Consider the following 20797-nt stretch of genomic DNA (forward strand, 5'->3'; position numbering starts at 1 on the left):
TTACTAAACAATTGCTTTCTCGTGTACATTACGAGTCGGTTATAGATGTTCTTGGACGACTAAACTGCAGGCCAATGTGCAGTATTAAATTGCCGGGGACTCATAATGATACACGTTGAGAAATAAATACCTTTTAGATGAATAACTGATTACTTCTGAGAGGGTTAACTTTTCAAAGATCAATAAATCATAAGTAATTGATCATAATGTTATTTACACGAGGCAAGTTCGTATTGTATTTAACGTTGTTCGTTCTTAACATATTCGACATGTATTTAACACTGCACAACATTTAAAAGTGAACGAATATAATAAATAGTTTATTTAAATATCACATCTCACTTATATCTACGGGCACAAGGCTATCAGATAGCGCACCAACAAAATTATCTACTTAACTCAGTGTTGTAACTAGGGCGGTGTCAATGGGACCCAAACTGGGCCCACAAATGGCCACGAATAGGGCGTAGGAATGACATCAGGACTAAAACAATCCGCATAAGGTGCAGCGTCGACTAAAGCAGAATCGAATGTTTTTTTTATTGCTTTGAATGACGAGACGAGCTTGCCGTACGCCTGATGGTAAGCGATACGACCGCCCATAAACAGCATCTAACACCTTGAATTGCAAAGTATTGTTTGGTATTCCACTGCGCTCACCATGCTGAGACATGAGATGTTAAGTCTCATTATGTCCAGTAGTTACACTGGCTACAATGTCCTTCGAACCGGAACACATCAGTGACTACACACTGCTGTTTAGGGGCAGAAATAGACATTGCGGTGTTATCTACCTAGGAGGACCCTCACATATGAGAGACCTACCACTAGTAATCAGATTTTTTTCCTACGTGCGGTAATCCGACTCGGGAGCCGCGATGCAATAGACTTCGTTTTATAGTAATGTTATAGCAAGCGTGTTATTGCGACTCCTCTGTCCATTCGATACCGCGCTTCTAGTTGACATAAGCCATACAACACTAGTTACGGCTCTGGCTACACGGCTTTTAAATTAATTTAACGCTCTACATTGGAATCATAAGCTATGTCTTACATAAAATGGAGACCGTTCAAGTATTACATGAGCACCAGAGGAGAGGGGTCTATGCTTCGCTTGTTTTCGATGACATGGGGACGGAGAATCTGAACAATTTTTACAAAAGCAATATTTATTTAATTATCATTATAAAATAATAATAAATAAATTTTTAACAGATTTTGTAAACGTCATAGGAATGCGTACGTAAACTTAGGAAGAGGGTGGGAGGGGGATAAAATACTTACTCGTTACTTAAAACTTGAACGGCCCCAATTAGTGTAATAGTGTAATAGTTTCTCCACACAAAATTACGATTAATAAAACCGTAATTAGTTTAACACGCATTGTGTAGGGAACACATAAGAATGAGTGAAGTTAATATCACAAACACGTTCTAACAGCAAACAATGTAGCATCCATACGTTCACTGTGAGCTGTATTGTGGGATAGTCGCCTCAAAGGGGCAATGGCCAAGCAAAGGCTTGTAAAAACATTAAATTCGACTATTTTATTATTTTTTATAAAAAGGATCATTGTGGAAAGATAAGATATTGTGACCAGTCTGGCTGAATCGACTAGAAGTCAGATAAGAAAGACGCGTTTAAAAACTTACCCAAAAGTTGTACTATTATAATACGTTCTGGTTGTATCCAAACTCCCTAAATGTTATCTTATTTAATCTATGCGGTGTTATACAAAGCTATTACATTAGATAAATATTTCAAATAGTCACATATTGATACTTATGAAAGTTCCAGAAACAGTTTTAAAATGTTACGTCAATTTGTAATGATGCACTATAGATTAAATGGTCGAAATGAACAACACTAATTAAATATCTTCGCAAGTCACCAATAAAACCGATAATCTTACAGTTTGATTTTCTAATAAAATTCACAACACATAAATAAAATTGAATTATACGTATAGGTATGGTTGAAATTAATCGTTTGTGCATGCCGACAATCAATCTCTATCAGCCAACCGATCGACCAACAAGTTGACCGAACGTGTTCTTTCTGAGCAATACAATTCAGACACAAACGATTTATTTGGTTAATTTTGCTACACTTTCACTACAGGTAAAACGGGGTGAAAGGGGTAAAAAGGAACGATGTTAAGTAATTGTTATCACTTATCTAAAAAATCAGACCAACTACCATCTAAATATTCATTAGAAATAAACAGTAGCACATATAATTTTACCAGCCCGGGATCCTGAGATTTTTTTTCGAAGGGGGACAAAATCTGGACAAAAGCCCCCCTCTACCTATATTTTTATGTTTGTCATCATAATTTGGCGGCCTGTGGAAAATAATTTATGTGTTTAATGTACTGCACGGCTCAGTAGTCAATGTTGCTTTAACAATGAATTGTGTATTTGTCAGCCAAGTTTGAATTTTCTGCCCGGGGCATGGATCTATACGTATCATTCCTTTTTACCCCTAAATTCAATTCACCCCATCTTACGGCAGATTTCAATAAACGATTCTAATCTTAATCATCGATTCAATTCTGGAAATGAACCAATCAAAATAAGCAATTTGTAAACATGGCAAAAAGCTTTGTTCTGATTGGTCTATTTTCACGATCGAAAAATCGATTAAGATCGTTTATTGGAAACAGCGGTTACAATATTAATACGTAAGGGGCAAAGAGATTCAGTCTTATCTGTGGAACAGCTGTATCTGCCAGGCGGTGGCGGGAAGTCGTTGCAGTCTATTTATAGTGGGCCTTCCCCATTGGAGCCACAAGAATCCGACAATGAGGCAAATAACTGTTTCTATGTAATAACCGTCGATTCTCGTGTTGCACACACCGCCTTTAGACTTGCAAAGCTGCAACAGGAAAATTGTATTGTAGATTGGTTTTTACGCGGGTTTTATAGCTTTTACATAAATAGTGTATATGTATAGTAGTAATATATGTATAGTTAGCAAATTCTTACTAGAAGACCAGGAGGCGTAGTTTAGCTGCAACTATAACGTAGGATTATATCCTCTTTGGTTTAAAATGGCCAGCTCGCACTGACCATTGCGTCGTCGATATATTTTTTTTGGCTGTCATTAATTTATTGTTGGATCGGACGGACGTTCACAATCTTTTTGCTAGCTATTTTTGTGTTCTTGATTATTTGTTAATTTGATTCAAATTATTATCTTTTGTAAATTAGTACAGATTTGTTTTAAGTAATAATTACTATTTGAGTTTTATGTTAATTTTTCTAATAAATAAATGTAAAAACCCTAAATGTATAGTAATTATATGGGTATACAATCAATGAATACTTATCAACAAAATGATTTAATAAATTGACTTATGAAGTAGGAAGTAATTTAACATTCTGTATCATGATAAATGATTCATAATGAATTGCGTGAATGAGTATTGATTATATAGGTAACATTTCATGCCTAATCATGGTATTATTTTTACTAACGACATGGGTCAGAAGGGCAAGTAATAATCTTAATACACTATTTTTCATTGTGAAATATTTCATCTTTTGGTCATGTGATATAATATCTCTAATAATATCGGTATTTATATTCTGGTTTTTAAACTGAAATAGATTATTAAAATAAATTAGAATTGAGAACCTCTTTTTTGGAAAGTTTCTTACCTCAGCCTCAAGTGATGAGGCACACATGTTATCACCCAGCTCGGGTAACGAACAGCTCTTGTAGGTCAAATGGTCGATGGCCCACAGCGCGAGCGTGTTGGGCCAGTTGGTGCCAAGGTTGGACACGGTGTTCAGTAGCGTCATGTAGGTGCCGCCCACGGTGGGATCAGATACCTTCGCGAAGAACGCCATCACCGCCACAAACATGCAGTACAGGCATGTCTGAAAATGGAATGTAAATTATTGGAATGCATAATATGTGAAGCGAGTATTATATATTTTTGGAATAGGTATTAAAATTTTTATTAACATGTAATTATTGTCTTAGGGCTTATGCACACACCGGTAATTATTCGCGCTGATCGTGTGAGTTTTAGATACGCTCACTGAGGAAAATCAACACATACATAATGCACGACTGTTTGGCGTAGTGTTATATCGTATCGGCGTGTACGAAATACATTGACAAAATGTTATGTTATTCACTAAATGCTATAATGATTGCTGACTTACCTGATGGAAAACATAAAGCGCCAGTAAAATAAAAAGATAGAAGTAGGATGGTCCAGCATTTCCCAATAGAGTCGGAGTAAGCGCCACCAGTGCAGCCGCCAGCGGGCCCACTAGCAGCCGCAGCGGGAACGCGCGCAGCCACAGCGACAGCGGCGCGGGGCCCGTCGTGTGCTTCGCTAGGATCTGAAATATTCATTTTAAATTAAAACACACCGATGTGACCCCCCTACACCTGTTAAGTTATCGATTGACGAGCAATAATTATCCCTTGCTAGTAGACACAATCATGCCGGGCTATGTATTAATATTACTGAAACTAAGAATGTTCGAAGAGGTAGCAAATATAGGTTATAGGTTATTATATTATCCCAAAAACTGAATGAGCAGAAATTGAGGAGCAATAACAAATGACAATCTATTACAACAAGGATAAACTTGGTTTAACTATTGCTTGCTTATCTTAGGAGCAGTTAATGGGCTTCCCTATGCATAATAGTTATGGCCCTATTTTTTTCTAAACATTTGTTAATTATAATAAGTACTTAATTATTATAATTGAAAAAATAATTACTCAGAATAAGTCTTAATATTATTTAATTGTTAGATATTGTTAACAATTGTGTAGTACATACCACAGGCATAATAATTTGCACAGGTACCAAAGGTACAGCAAGCAGAGCTAAATCTTCACGTGGCACACCAGCTTCAATGAGCTTCAAACCGGAGACAGCATCGGCGGCACAAAATCCAAGCTAAAACAATTCAACATATTTAGAGTACCTACTCGGTAATATTTTGATAGAATTCTAAATACTAAATGAATTTAAACAACTTTCACATTATACTATATTCTACATAAACTAAACACATCACTCCTATATGTAAATATAAATTATTCAAAAAGACGAAAAATAAATATAAAAAAACATAAAAAGCAGTCCTTCGAGCCGGATGTATATCCGTGATCTACCAATGTATACAATATACATTATTTCACTATACATAGTATATGTTTAATTAAAAAAAAATAATAATTAAAATAATAAGCTTAACAAAATGCTTAATAAGTGGCACGAAATGACTTTCAGTCAGGTAAAATAACTAACCTTAGCTGTAAACAGAACAAAGGCCAATGTCCTTACTGCGGGAAGCTTTACAATAGTATACAACTGTTTGTAAGCCTTGACAATATCACTGGGCCCTCTTACTGGATCATCTCTTGAGTTAGAATCATTGTTTTCATGCTTAAAGATTGCTATTATAGTTGTTGTTACTATGAACACCCATCCCCAAAACCACAGGAAACTTGCAAGAGTCACAAGACCGGTCTCTTCTGGATCGGTGCGCAAGTACTTGTTGCAAAAGTAAGGAGATTCTAGTGCTAGGAACAGCACATATCCTAAGAAAAATCCAGCTGTCTGACCCACTGTATTGCAAGTTGACGCATGGCCTACATTACACCTAAAAATAATAGACTGGTAAAGTTTTGTAGTTCAACTGTTTTAAAAAAAATTGGTAGTTATTTCCTTGTAAATTACAATACATTGATTGATGATGAATAATTACCTTTTCAACATTGTCAATGCCCACCCATCAACAGCAATATCCTGGGTAGCTGCTAGGAAATTCAAAAACAGAAATGATGCTGTGAGGTGTATCATTGATGGTGCTATCTCATTTGTTCCTAACCACCCTGTGACACCACTGGACATTAATATCATTACTATTCCAATAAGATATTGGACTGGGACAAGCCATGTTTTCCGTCTTCCAAACTTTGGCCAGAAAAGTGCATCCACTATTGGAGCCCACAGTAATTTGACACTAAAAGGCCAGTTGACAAAACTAAATTCAGCCTAAAAAGAAATTAAAATATAAATATAATAATAGTTTCTATCTGTGTATTATAAAAGGATTGTTATAATTACCATACTTCTTTCACATAAAACATTAAAACGATTATGTATACTAAGAAGAAAATATTAATGTGATTCATTACCAAAACCTTTTTCATACAGTTTTCTGATATTCTTATTGCTTTTTTAGATATTACCTATAATTAAAACTTACTTGTTGAGTGTAAGTTATCCCTCTATTCTGTAAAAGCATCGGAACTGCTCCAGCAAGCCCTAATGGTATGCCTTGAAGTGTGTAAAGGAATAATAAAACTGCAATGTTAAGTTCATCTCCCTTGATATTGCTTCGTCCACTTTCCACATTTGTATCACCATTTTCAATCAATTCCTCCTTTTCAGCAGATTGCTTGCGCTTCGTAAGAGCCATTACTATAGTATGTAAAGCCTAAAAGATTTCCAATTATAAAAATTATAATACCAATCAAACAAATACACGTCAGTTCTAAATCGTGCTTTCCAAATTGCAAACCTTAATTTTCACTTTATTATATATCTTTATCAATGAAATATTATTTCTTATTTCAAAATATGTCTGTTTAATTATAACACCATTCAAGAATACATAAAATGCATTCTCATTAATACTTTATTATTTAAAAAACATTTACACTACACACACCTTCCATACGCCACGGATACGATTGCGAAATGTCATTTTTTGACAAGATTTTGTTGACACATACGGAGTACAGACTTTTTTCGGTAATATTGTGATATATTTTTATGCCGTGTAGTTATTGTAGTCATTCAGAGTTCTGCGTTTATATAGTGAATGTCACCGTAAATTTTTGTTTTTATTTGCACAAGTTGAAGATTTTTTCTCTGCAATATTTGTATTTGTTATTTGTCAAATTGACACTTGACAATTTGCGGGCCGACGAATGTGGCTACCTCAGTGGCTACTATATTATGATTCTCTTTGGCGGCTACTACCTATCTGTTTTTGTAAATTGAACTTTATTTTAATGTTTGGTTTGGTTGTAAAAGTTAAGTAATAGTAGTCAATCAGCTTAAGGCTCCGTCATTTTATTTACACAACATTTCTATGATCTAAATCTTAGTAAAACCGTTAAAAATTCAACAGCTGTAGTTTGTACTGCAGTGTATTAATGTATTATTGATTTCTAGAGCAGTAAGAAACATTGTCAACATGCCTCGGTTATGCTATTTGCGATGTTTGCTCGACACCCACCTTCCTATTAGTTTAGTACATAACGTAGAAATAATAATAGGGCGCAATAAATTGACCAAAATTAAAGATCAAGCTTGTTCACGCCAACAACGTAAGTTCTTAATTTAATTATTGTTTATTTTGCTACCTATTAAGTAGGTATTCTAACACCTAGTTTAGACTCTAAAGTGACCTACAATGCCCCTTTGAAAACAAACATGCCTATTATCGTTTAACTTTCAAGCTACATAATAATATTATAAGTACTGCTTCATAATTTTGTCTAGCTAATAAATGTAGTGTAAAAATTGTAGTTTTGTACGAGTTTCTAATACAATTTATAGACTAGATACTTATATTCTCCAATACTTAGAAATCATTATATTAAGTAAACATTTAACAAGGCCAGTTTAGCACAGAGATTTAAAATTTGCATGGATATCTGTGGTAATGTACCAAACAATACAAAAAAAATAATATATATTTTTAATTTCCAGTAGTATGTATTTTTTAAATTAATTTCTATATCTTCTTTTACTAAATTCAAACTAATGTGTTTCCATTAACAGTAAGTTTAAAAGCCAATTGTAAAGAATGTTTTGTTGAAATTAAACAATTGGGTGTAAATCCTTCGGGTTTGGATGGCTTTGCTTTGAAGAAGGATCTGGTGTATAAAGTAAAACATGGCTCTAGAATAGAAGTGCTGTTAAACCATCACACCCACATAGTTGAATTCGATCCACCTCCTGGAGACCACATAAATACTGAACCTCAAATAACAGCAAAGAGAAAGTTGGAGGAGGATGATTATGCAAACCAAAAAAGGAAGTCATTAAAAGTGGACATGCAAGAATTATCATCCCAACCAGCCATGGAAGATGTTTGGGATGACGTTGATAAAGATGAACTATACGTCTTTACACCAAAGGGAGTGAAGGCAAGTAGTAAAATAGCAGCCTTTGACATGGATGGTACTCTAATAAAAACAAAATCGGGTAAAGTACATCCAGTAGATACTAATGACTGGCAAATAGCATTCCCTGAAGTGCCACGGAAACTTAAAGAATATTTAGACAAGAAATATAAAATTGTGATACTCAGTAATCAAGCCCCAATTGGTAATGGTCGAGTGAAGATTGAAGATTTCAAAAAAAAGATAGAAGCGATTCTTGCAAAGCTAAATATCCCAATTCAAGTTTACATTTCTACAGGAAGAGGGTTTTATAGGAAGCCTACAACGGGGATGTGGAAGGTGTTGTCGGAACAGGTTAGCAATTCCTGTAAACCACAATAACTGTTTCATTTTAAAATTCTACTTGTACATGGATGCATGGTATGATATAAAAAAAAATCTTTCATTGTGACTCATAGTAACACACCAACATATAAATTTTCACATACTTTAATAATTAACAATTTTTTTTTATTTAATTCATTTTTTTTATTTATTACAGAAAAACGATGGTATAAAAATAGACATGAGTGAAAGTTTTTACTGTGGCGATGCTGCTGGCAGGATTGCTAATTGGGCTCCAGGAAAGAAAAAAGACCATTCCATGGCTGACAAACTTATGGCTGAAAATCTAAACCTCAAGTTTTATACGCCTGAACAGTTTTTCCTGGGACATTCTGTAGCAAATGTTATAATGAAGAAGCCAGATTTTATTCCCAGTGAAATTACGCCAAATAAATTTGATGACAATTTGATAAGTGACAAAAAAGAAGTAAGCCATTTAAAAGTGTATTACTATGTATATGTATAATATTTATTACTTTATAATACTTTGGTAGTACTGTGCCTTAACAGCAAAGCTATTGACAGTTACCTGCCGTATTACGAATGGATCGTGTTTCTCGTAATATTTTTATGCTGGCGCTGAGCACGCAGGTTATTGCAAGTGACGCAGTTTGCTTATTTTATTCGAATGGCCATGCTATTATTATCAACTGACCTTCCAATTAGAATCTCGCAAGGAATAAAACCTAATAGCCCTAAAGTTTCACAGCGATCGACTGACGACTTTGCTATAGCAAGGTTGTGTTTTTGTAGCTTAGCGTATTACAACGTACCTAGCGAACATTATCTTCGGTCAAAAACCAGCTATTTACTTAATTAGCTTTTAAGTAATAGCTATGTGACGAACTGTTTTTTTTTTGCAGATTCTTGTTCTCGTAGGCTATCCAGGAAGCGGAAAATCATTTTTAGCCAAACAAATCGAGAAAAAATCCGGTCATAAATATGTGGCGGTTTGTAGAGATGTTTTGGGTTCGTGGCAAAAATGTGCTGCAGAAGCAACTAAGTTGTTGCAGGTATTATACATTGATTTGCTATCATATTAATATTAATTACTAGCTTCCGCCCGCAGCTTCGCCCGCGTGGATTTCGGGTTTCAAAAATGGAGAAGGTGCTCAATTTGTCGGGATGTTTTTTTAATTTATGGTGGTATGCAGGTGGTCCGATTGTCCGGTCAGGGTCTGATGATGGGATCCTGGTGAAATCGAAGGAACTTTTAACCATTAAGGTTGCACACGAAATGACGGAAGCTTAAAAAATGGAGTAACTTCTCCCGTTTTCCCACCATTTTCCATCACTGCTATGCTCCTATGCTATGCGTGACGAAAAGTATACTATAACCAGCTCAGGAGTATGAAAAATAAGTGTACCAAGTTAAGTTAAAATCCGTCGAGTAGTTTTTGTTTCTATAACGGTTATACAGACAGACAGACAAAAATTTTACTAATTGCATTTTTGGCATCAGTATCGATCCCTAATCACCCCCAGTTATTTTGGAAATATATTTCATGTACAGAATTGACCTCTCTACAGATTTATTATAAGTATAGATATGCAAAAGTAGCTCAAAAATTGTCCATAACGAAAACATGCATTTTAAAGTAAAACAAAAGAAATAATATCGTGAAGCCAACCAAATAATAACTAATGATATATTAAATTTTGTGACTGTTCAATTTAGTCGGGTCCGCGATATCACTTTTGTTGAGTTTCAGAACGCGACATTACATTATTATATTCTGTGCTCCAACGCACACTGCTTTGATGTTAGGAACACACCTACATTGCTTAGACAACAGTGAACTTTATACAATAGCAATAAAGCTCAAATTGACTCTACGTATTAGTTAGAAAACGTTTGTATGGGAAATAGAAAAATGCTGTTTTGAGGATTTTCCCGGCAATTATTCGAATTTTTCTCACCTTTTAAACCTTCCCTAGACCTCCACGAATAATTCCAGACCAAGATAAGATAAATCCGTTCAGCCGTTCTCGAGTTTTAGCGAGACTAACGAACAGCAATTCATTTTTATATATATAGATAATCCGTAAGGTAAATTATGTTTACAGAATTTGTCTTAATAATTATTTTCTTGAGATTCAGTTTAAAAAATGATTTAGCAAATGTTAATTACACAAGTAAAATTAACTTTAAATAAATGATAATATCAATATTAATATGCGCAAAAGTGGATGCGTAGCAGGGATAACTCGCTATCTTGCTCACACGCCGCATTGTAATGACGATGTCGTCACGTGTTAGGTGCTTTATCTATAGTTATATGCTTATTACTAATATTTCCATCAGATTTTAAATGCTTGTAACTTATTTATTTTTCAATCAGTTAGTATCTTTCTACTATGCAATTTTTTGCCTTTTTTAAAAGGTAATTACGAACAGTCTTTCTCTAATGTAACCGGTAAGCCATAACACAGTTTATATTTTTGTCTTACAGCAAGGTAAAAGCGTCGTAGTGGATAGTACGAATCCCGATAAAGAGTCTCGTGCTCGCTGGACGGGTCTCGCAAAAGATATGAAAGTAGAATGTCGCTGCGCCGTGATGTTGACTACTAAAGAACACGCAAAACATAACAACAAGTTTAGAGAATTAATGAAAATGAACCACATCCCTGTAAATGAAATAGTGTTTCACACTTATAAGTAAGTATTGTCATTTTAATGATGTACAGCAAGGGTTACTTTTCTGTGGCACGGCGGTAGAGCTCTCGGCTAAAAGCAGTGCACATTGAACATTAACTGGATATTGAAGTTATGTTCATGTAGACATTATTATTGATATTTTTCCTACAATATCATATTAAATATTACGCCTGTTACATAAGAATTCAGTTCGTGCCGATAAATATCAATACTTGATTATCTTGTGGGTTAGTGATAAACTCGTTTCTAAAATGAAATATGAGGATGACATTTCACATATTTATTTACAGAAACAAATTCGTCGAACCAACACCAAGTGAAGGTTTTAATGAAGTGATTCAAGTAAAATTCAACCCATTCTTTGAAAATGAAGAGGCAGAAAAATTATATAGAATGCATTTGTTAGAAAAATAAGATTTCGGGTCAAAAATAAAACGAATGTGATAGAAATTAGCGAGTTTTTATTGCAAACCGAAGGTAACGAATTCTTTTATGTAGATCGTTAAACTACGTAGGCCTAATGAAGATGATGGGTCATTGTGGTTGATATCAAATATTATTAAGAATTGCAAGATTCGTTTTTATTGATTTTTTTATGTTTACCGTAAACATAGAGAATGGACTAAGCACCTTCACAATACTGATTACTCTGTAGGCAGAGATATTGCTACTGTGCCTACGCCATCTATGAAGGCGCATGATTTTTTGTCTCAGTAGCCGAACAAGAAAGTGGTTCGCCAGTTGTAAGGCGTATTCGTCGCCTATAGACTCTAGCATTATCAGGGCACAGCTAAGATGTTCCTTACCTGAATGTTCATGTGCAGAACTCATTTCTTCCTGCTCATTGTGATATGAAACAATCAGAAATCTAGAATAAACTAACCTTTACTAGCACGATCGTTTTATCATTTTCTTTTTTTCCCAATATTTACAAAATATCAAAGATAATATTTATAGTATTTTACAGCTTATAGGAATTCATAGTTAATTCTCTATGTCTATGGTATTTATAATATTGTCTATGTTTGTGAATTGACCTGTTAAAAGAGTTAAGACTAAATACTCTTTTCCTAGACTGTTTACCGTTACTATTTAGGCAGCTAATAATTATTATTACTATGTATGTTATGAAAAATATGAATTAATTTACTTATGTATCGCTCAAAATATATTATGTTTTAAGGCATAACGTCATTTGCAACAAGCAAAGCGTTCAAGCTAACGCAATGCTAAAATAATGGACGGATGTCTTACAACAATTTATAAAATTAATTTAAATATTTTTTTATACAATTTTACCTTATAATTAAACTAGAATAATTTAACCTTTTTTGTCATAAGCGGTTACAAATTTGAGTATTATTTTCTGAATTAGGTTGTGTTATGATGTAAGTTTATCAAAGGTTTATGAAGCAAGCATTATTAATTTCATAATATTTACATTATTAAAACTTAATTTTTCATGAAATGGCTTAGCAGAACATTATACCATTGCAAAGCCTTATTCTTTTCGAATAATAAATTCAAATAGATAGATTCATTTAGGTATCAATACTTCGGCACTAGAATTGTTTTTAAGAAGTCTATACGTATTACCTCTATGGTAATTTTATATAAAAATTCCAACATGAATGTACAAACTAGATCCAAGAAACCTAGTAAGGTTTATTGGATAAATATTCTATAAGCTAGCAAGCTTATAGCATATATCTATTTTTATATTGGCATTGTTAATCGACTATAAAGACTATAGCGTTTCAAATAGCCCTCTAGTTAGTAAGGCTCTATTTTAATACAAATATTTTTCTATTTATAATAGTCTAATACGTTTAAAAGTACCCATTTTCATAAAATTATTTCCACGTAGTACTTTTATGACAAGTAATAAGTTTGCTATGAAAGAGTCCAATACGTTAAGTAACTAGTACAGAATCTATTTCTACACAATTTGTTTTTTTTTTCTCTTGTACGTTAGTTTGAAGAGCCCATAGTTATTTCTCAGAGACATCCGTTTGCGAATACTTGATGGAATGTTTGGTGTGATCTATGTCGCGATAATGACTATGGCTTCGGCTTGATGTCATTCATCGTCTGGGTCTGGCTCCTCGTCTTCAGCGATCAAATTATCCAGACTCGTGTCCGAGTCATTTTCATGTCATCTGGAATATACATCAATTTTTTAACCCGTAACTATACTAAGGTCTTTTTACCTCTAGACTTTACCTGTACTGACTGTCTAAATACATCGTAGAAATTAAGTAACTACCCACGTACCGCACACGACCATTGCTTATACTTCCTATCGAGCTTTAGTTTGAAAACAATGGGCCACAATTCTCGTGACTATATTCAGCCCTTTAGTTATTTTTCTAAATTTAAAAAAAGTTTGGCATTGTAATATGAAAGAGAAATTAACGATAGGTAAGTCAGCAAATCCACCTCGATGTAACTGTTGTTATATCAATTATATTTATTACCTGGCTATATAGACAGTGTCAATATGAGTGAGCCGGGCGCCAGCTAGCGGTACAGTGGCGGCAACGTGTCGCAGTTTGCGCCTTTCCATCGCGCTGCGGGCTTGTTGCACGGCCAGGTCGCCGCACCAGCGCTCGCAGCGTGCGTATATTACTACTCCTGGAATTGTATATTATGTCTATTAACTTTGCCATGGTAGAGTTACCCGTTTATAAATAACATCTATAAGGCGCTGAATTGCGCTCGTTATCCTGGGGTAACTCATGTTAAATTTGACAACCAAGTATCTATAATATATGTAATACAAGTCAATCTTGGTGGCAGTAATAGAGAATACCTATTTTACTAAATTAAAGGACTCTTAAACTAGGAGCCTATACGCTGTATTCATTACAAAATACTTACTTAAAATTGAAGATAATTATAGTTTTATTTTTTAAGTAGTATTTATATTGTGTATTCAGGAAACTATTTCCAAACAAATATTTCATATAAAATATCGTACCAGCGCCTGCGAAAAGTGTTATAGCAGGCCACGAGTCCAATAACAAAGGCGTTAGGAATAGCAATGCGGCCAGCATTGTTAGAGGACCTTCTATGCTTTGAGACTTCCTCATACCCAAGTTATGAGCCGGTTGCCACATACAAATAACAGTACCGAAGGTCCACACTGAAATAAACAATTAAAAACATTACCTATAATACAAATAATAAAATATAATAATATGTTTATTTGATTTGAATTATAATAATATTTTAAATTTCATATATGAAGTACTGGTGAGCCGAGAAAATCTTGGCGACTGTTATTGGTCGCATCTATCGTTGGACGACTATTCTACAGTACTAAGGTACAGAATAATACTTTGGCTATGGGAAGAAAAACATAAATATTACGGACTAGACATGTTGAGGCCCCATTAATTTATTTTACTAATTAATTTGCATAAGTTAACTATTGGCTAATTTTATTGGGAGACCGGGAGACAATAGACACCAGACCCGTAAAAAATTTGAGTGAAGTCCACCCAAGAAAATATATCAACGTACATGGTATCCCAGTAACGAACATGGGTAATCTGATGTGTTCGTTGAAGAACGCAGCCGCGATAAACGCGTCAGCTAACACTTGTATGAGCGCGCCCGCCGCCGACCACCGCGCGCCGCGCACGCACGGCGGAGACGGCGCGCTCGCCTCGGGGATCGACGTCACAACCTGAACAATACACTAGATTTTAAAATCAATGTAGTATGTAGAGCAGGTGGTGGTAAGTTTCTCATATATGATAGTTCGCCTGGGTAGGTACCACCGCAATGTCTATTTCTACCGCCAAGCAGCAGGTTTGAAAGACATTGTAGCCAGTGTAACTACTGGACATAATGAGACTTAACATCTCACGTCTCAGGATGGCGAGCACAGTGGAATACAAAATAATACTTTATGATTCAAGGTATTGGATGGTGTTTCTACTGTTTATGGGCGGTCGTATCGCTTACCATCAGGCGATTGGCAAGCACGTCTCGTTATTCAAAGCAATAAGTTCCTGGGTTTGAATACCAGCCAGTGTTATTAGGTTTCTTTGCTCGGTATAAGGTCAGAGTCATGAATTTGAGTCCGATATGATGATAGGCTTGCCTCTATACAGATTATGCGATGGAACACATAACCGAAAATTGGGTGTCCTCGATGCATCCTAGCCTACTTCTTCAGGGATATAGAAGTGATGTGTTTGTTTGTTTGTTGATGTGAACAGGGTCGTCTTAATTATATCGAACGCCGGTCTGCGAAAATCAGCCTGCACTGCTCATTAAAAAAAAATGCTCCTTTTTATACAAAAATTGTGTGCGTGTGCGCCATATTTGTCGGCAAACGTTTTTTCCCTTGGCTATCTGCGCCCGGGTGTCTCATACACCTAGAACCCTTGTTTAAAGGAATCCCTAGTGTAGTATTTAGTAACGTAATAAAGAGTTTTAAATTCTACAGCGAAGTAACAACAAGTCGCTTGTCATTTCATCAATCTCTCTATTTAAATAGTAATTGCCAAGACTTTATCTGAATTTTTGTATAGTATTCGGCACGTTTCGACAGCTTATCAGCCATCATGACCATGGGGCGGACTCCGAATTCAGAGTATGTTTTTAAAACATTCTTGCTAATTTTATAAAGTACGCCTGTGTCTTGCCTTTTCACAGGTCGATTTTGTTCAAAGATAGAGACGACAGACATGTGTATTGTAGAGTCTATCAATCTTAAATCGTTTGTAAAGATTTATATTTTACTTCTAGGAATTGCAAAAGACTGTTCAAGTGTTAAATATTTAAGACTAGGCTTTGTTTAGCGGCTTTGTCCACGTGACTTGTTTTTCCAGTACATATGTCATATACTATACTTATAAGTCGCACTTATATTTTCCACGGATAAAAAGTAGCTTAGTAAGTAAGCAAAAGTAGCTCCAAACTATGTCCATACCAAGTTTCATCGAAATCAGTTTAATGGTTTAGGCGTGAAAGTATAATAAACAAAGTTACTTTCGTATTCATAATGTAAGTATGAAAGTATGGATATGGGTAAGAATTACCTGAATCCTATCTCTGTACTCTTTAACCACAGCGTCAATATCAGTAGAGTCGTCCCCTGAGGAAATGTCACCGTCACTTGCTTCCACATCGGAAACTACGTCGCCCGCCTCGATTGTCGTCATCTCCCTAGCGTCAGTGCTGCAACTGGTCATCGGATCTTCAACTGGGCAACCCGCGTAGTCGTCGAGTAAAAGACATTCGCGTTCTTCAGTTTCTATAGGAGAGAGACTGGTAAGTATAATTGTTGTTCGTATAGATATTCAAGATATAATGCAAATTAAACTTTTAGCTTATGTTAAAGTGATTACAAATTGAAATGACTATTAAAGCTATTAGGCGAAGTGTTTTAGGAATTGTAGAGACCTATTTTCCATCTCTTACAATAAATGCGATCATACCTTTAACTGTTACCTTTGATTTAATACTTTCAAGGGTTTTGGTGTGGCGAATAGCCGATGGGATAAACCACAGGCCCCGTTTTTTAGTTCCACATGACTTGCTTCCACGTGGCACATCCCGGCCTAAACGCTTATATTCAATATCTAGAAAAATAATAACTTATCTTACTACAAATTATGTATTACATGCAAAATTATGTTTCATGTTTGTACTATTTAACTAAATTTGTTGATTTGTGATATAAGTTTAAGTGTTAAAAGTAAAAGTTAAAAGTCAATCGAGGGCCGCGATACCTTACGCGATACCTATTATACGCGATTATCTAAGTTTGTGATGGATATATTTATTATTATTACCTCGTATGAACTACGAAGTAGGTAAATCATTTTGTTATTTTATTGTTTCGTATTTTGCATTATAATTTGAAATTTTGCCATGTCACAGTAAATTGTGAATGCATGCTCACCTCCAATTTCTATCTGTTCGGGCGTCGGCACACAACGCATGACGATATAATGGAATGCTTGTATAGAAATGCCGAGCAGGTGACTCGCATTCATAAGCGTTATCATGTGCGACAAGGGACAAGCAAACGCTAGTATTGCTGACAGACTCCCTGAAATAATTGATACGATTACTGTTATTACGTCTGGTTTAAATACTCGTTTAAACGGAACGCGAAAAGAAATTAATTGGCATAATTATGGTGGTAATCAAAGTATACAAAGTTCCTTGGTGGGCCACTTTTAACATCAGGTGCAGTAAAATCATTTGGTTTAAAAAATACGAATAAGATAATGGTTGTAAGGCGGCTTCGTATTTTTATCTGCTGCTCCTTACCCACCATAGTTCACTACTTGATCAAAAGGCTAATGTTAATTATTACTAACCTGCAGTAAAAACAGCTAGTACAGGACTCCCAGTGGTCGTACTCTCGTAAGTCATAGACTTAGTCAATACCTTCCATTCGGGTGATGCGAGTGCCACTAGCACCGTGAACAGTAAAGGGCAAAGCTCAGTTAGTGCCAAGCACACTCCTGCTACAGTGACGGCAGCTAGAACGGGACACACCCAACCTGCAGCCCTCGCTTCAAGTAATGTCGTAACAGGTAATGCGGCGTCGATGCTGTTCCTAAAATGTATTTGGTATGAGATCACACTTATATTCCCGAAGGGATAACTTCGTTTAAAATGAATATTAGTATGGGTTAAGTGTACGCTGTAGTCCCGGGGTACCTAATCCTTTGGCTTAAAATTTATTATTGATTAAAATGTTTTAAGCAATATAATCTATGCTTAACATTTATATAGCTGGGTATTATAATTAGTAGTAAATTGCGGTAAATGTAGTGGGAACGTTTGGATGGAATTGTAGTGCTTTTTGTAATTATACTGAGATAACTTTGAAAATTACGTTAAGAATAACTTACCCTTTTAACATATTCGTATAAAGAAAACATAAGCCCGACAGGACAATCGTTGGTAGGCCAATCATTAAGAATAAGTTCTTTTTCAGCGTTCCACATTCTTTTGGCGGCAATGTAACACTGAAGGCATACGATATAGGGGCGCCTGCTGCAAATAGCTAAAATACCAACATGTTACTAAATTACCTATTTAACAAACTTAACAATCAACATAAAGGTATAGGTACAAACATTTGAACTTTACCTCGTAAATCGTGACCGGTATAGGCATATTTATGTTGGCGATGTCCAAATTGATGAGTCCGAATATTGCGAAGAATTGGCTGAATACATACAGCAGGATCAATAGCATAAATGTGAACATCATGCTTTCCTATGAAAATAAACATAAACATGATACACAAGTCGCGACTTCTATGTATAGACCGATAGACATTACTTACTTCTAATCCACACATAAACATTGCACAAACGATCATAACTACTGTTACTCCCAGAACATCAGGCCATGGTTCTCCTAAAGCTCTGGTCTCGTAGCCGAACAACCATCTTCTAGTACGTCCACCAGTCACATGGTCAGCTGTGGCGCTGAGAATCCTCGCACAAATAGCCACAGCAACAAGATGCGATAGGAACGTCATCCACATTGCCATGAAGTCTGCGAAGGAACGTACATTTCTCTCGCGTCTTCCTCGAGATGTTTTTGCCGGTGGTAGTATCTCGGCAAGCTTTTTAAGATCTTTACATGTGAATGCTGAAAAAAAAATTGTTTAAGAATATTCATTCGTAAAATTACTTTTTCGTCTTTCAAATCAGATCATTTCAATTAATAGCCGCGGCTCATGGATTATAGATGCTTAGGAGTATTATGTAGTGATGGTAGATCTCTCGTATACGAGGGGTCGTGTTGGTAGGTTCAATCGCAATGTTTCTTTTTACCACTAAGTGGCAGTGGCATCATGTTAACATCTTATGTCGTAGGGTGGCAGGCGCAGTGGAGTGTCATGCCGTATTTTGAAATTCGAAGTTCCGTATGGTATCGCTACAGCTTATGGATGGTCGTATCGCCTACCACAGGCGAGCGATATTTGGGCTCAACATTCAACTCCAAAAAAAAAATTACGTGCAACGTGCTGCATATTGGAGCGGCTATCTTATCAAATTCTAGGGTTAAAAATTAAACTATTTTACAAATTTTATCGCGGATTTTATGTTTTAGTTTTCTCCCAACCTTTCGAAGATTTTGCAGCGTTCATGGTCACTGGGGGGACTGAGGTGTTATTCATCCGCAAAATCAAAGTTACAATATCTACCTACATTTTACAATTATACAACTTTTAAATTTTTTTTAGCTGTTGTCAGTATGCAAATTCCAGGGTGTTTGCCATAATTATGTGAAAACAACTTACTAGCAATAAAGACGAATAACGCGAGCATCAAGACAGCAGGCACGGCGCAGTAACTGGAGTTGGCAGCAGCCAGGGGCGCCAGCAGCAGGGCTCCGAGGGTCCACCTCGCCCCGCATGCTTCTCTACCGCCCAACGCGCTCAGCGTTCGGCTCATTTTACCACGTTCACATTGTTCCGACATCTTATTTCTGTCAGAAAACAGCCATTATGGAGTAAAAAGAACAGCTTATGGTGTGCAAATTACTGTAATTTAAATATGAATGTTACGAAATTGCTGGCTTGCGACGGCGTTTTTCTATCATAGTGGTCTTCGTAACAAGAATATTATTATTTACATTTTTCTTAGCTTGAATTTATTGTAAGAGCTTTCGGATTTCTTTTGTCTGAGACGTTGTTATTACGGTACGTTACGATACGTAATATTATTCCCAATATTCGGTTTATTTAAATTTATTTTATTACAACACATATCTTATGTAACATATTATGAAAATATTTATATTTTTTGGTAATTGAATTGTTTTTTATCCTTAACTATTCCTTTTTAATATATAAGGTACTTACTATTACTTACCATTATTGTGTTTAGACGTGTTGGACCAAATAAACTCAATCGCCACTGTTTCTATGATTATAAATGATTTGGCTACATTTTGACGCACAAAACACACGTTTCTCCACAAATGTTCGATTTGATACTCAGTTTTTAGTAATTACAGTAAAAGGAGTGAGTTTTTAGGTACATCCAGTAAACAAATGTTTTCATGTTTATGCGACTGCCGCAGAGCAATAGCGAACTAGCCTTGTCTGCGCGGTGCCGCGATCGATATCAAACATTGGGGTGACCATTTTTGTAGGAAAATTGTTAAACTGACATGTTTGGCATGTTTTTAGTGTTTCATGCTTCGTTTTTAATTTGATATTGGTTGTTTGTCATAATATTTAGTCTGTTTTATTGTTGTTTGATAGCCTCTTAGAACATGTAAGTCCTTAAATAGTCATGCAAGATATTTATTAGCCAAAGCAATTTCTTTATTTATTTACAAACAAATTATTAAGTACTGATTTGCAGTAGAATTAGACGTTTAGTTTTAGAGTGACATTAATAAACAAAGGCCCGATGTAGGCTCAATATACAATGTTTATCATTGTTTGGTATTATTATTATTATATATATATATATATATATATATATATATATATATTAGCAATAAATATAAGCAGTTGCCAATTGCTTTTCATGAGTGCTTCTTATAAATGTGCCCCATGAATCACATCTCCACTGAAAC

At 35.3% G+C, this 20797-nt stretch overlaps 3 protein-coding genes across 7 annotated transcripts; 1 reads left to right on the forward strand and 2 right to left on the reverse strand.

Annotated features, from left to right (window-relative positions):
- Positions 1-472: 472 nt before the first annotated feature.
- LOC115456084 (acetyl-coenzyme A transporter 1) lies at positions 473-6920 on the reverse strand. Of its 2 annotated transcripts, none has more exons than XM_030184959.2 (8): positions 6711-6920; positions 6246-6476; positions 5742-6031; positions 5282-5636; positions 4808-4927; positions 4176-4358; positions 3663-3884; positions 473-2877 (listed from the first exon to the last, which is right to left on the reverse strand). In XM_030184959.2, the coding sequence occupies exons 1-8, from the start codon at positions 6744-6746 to the stop codon at positions 2707-2709; spliced, it is 1608 nt and encodes a 535-aa protein (XP_030040819.1). In that variant the 5' UTR covers positions 6747-6920; the 3' UTR covers positions 473-2706. The 2 variants fall into 2 exon arrangements, with proteins under 2 accessions (XP_030040819.1, XP_030040820.1); XM_030184960.2 differs by having other exon boundaries at positions 2458-2877; positions 6561-6733.
- LOC115456085 (uncharacterized protein F21D5.5) lies at positions 6770-11668 on the forward strand. Of its 4 annotated transcripts, none has more exons than XM_030184961.2 (7): positions 6770-6793; positions 7220-7374; positions 7832-8529; positions 8717-8986; positions 9423-9572; positions 11013-11218; positions 11509-11668. In XM_030184961.2, the coding sequence occupies exons 2-7, from the start codon at positions 7242-7244 to the stop codon at positions 11630-11632; spliced, it is 1581 nt and encodes a 526-aa protein (XP_030040821.1). In that variant the 5' UTR covers positions 6770-6793; positions 7220-7241; the 3' UTR covers positions 11633-11668. The 4 variants fall into 4 exon arrangements, with proteins under 4 accessions (XP_030040821.1, XP_030040823.1, XP_037294276.1 ...); XM_037438379.1 differs by lacking the exon at positions 6770-6793 and adding an exon at positions 6849-6871; XM_037438380.1 differs by lacking the exon at positions 6770-6793 and adding an exon at positions 6964-7077.
- Positions 11663-20438, reverse strand: LOC115456082. The gene is made up of 13 exons (XM_030184955.1): positions 20083-20438; positions 19509-19696; positions 18543-18853; positions 18344-18472; positions 18103-18257; positions 17563-17804; positions 17139-17288; positions 16672-16815; positions 16273-16487; positions 14744-14909; positions 14199-14363; positions 13696-13852; positions 11663-13377 (listed from the first exon to the last, which is right to left on the reverse strand). The coding sequence occupies exons 2-13, from the start codon at positions 19687-19689 to the stop codon at positions 13374-13376; spliced, it is 2019 nt and encodes a 672-aa protein (XP_030040815.1). The 5' UTR covers positions 19690-19696; positions 20083-20438; the 3' UTR covers positions 11663-13373.
- Between the last annotated feature and the right edge of the window lie 359 nt (positions 20439-20797).

This window comes from Manduca sexta, chromosome 14 (assembly GCF_014839805.1).
Source record: "Manduca sexta isolate Smith_Timp_Sample1 chromosome 14, JHU_Msex_v1.0, whole genome shotgun sequence".
NCBI lineage: Eukaryota > Metazoa > Arthropoda > Insecta > Lepidoptera > Sphingidae > Manduca > Manduca sexta.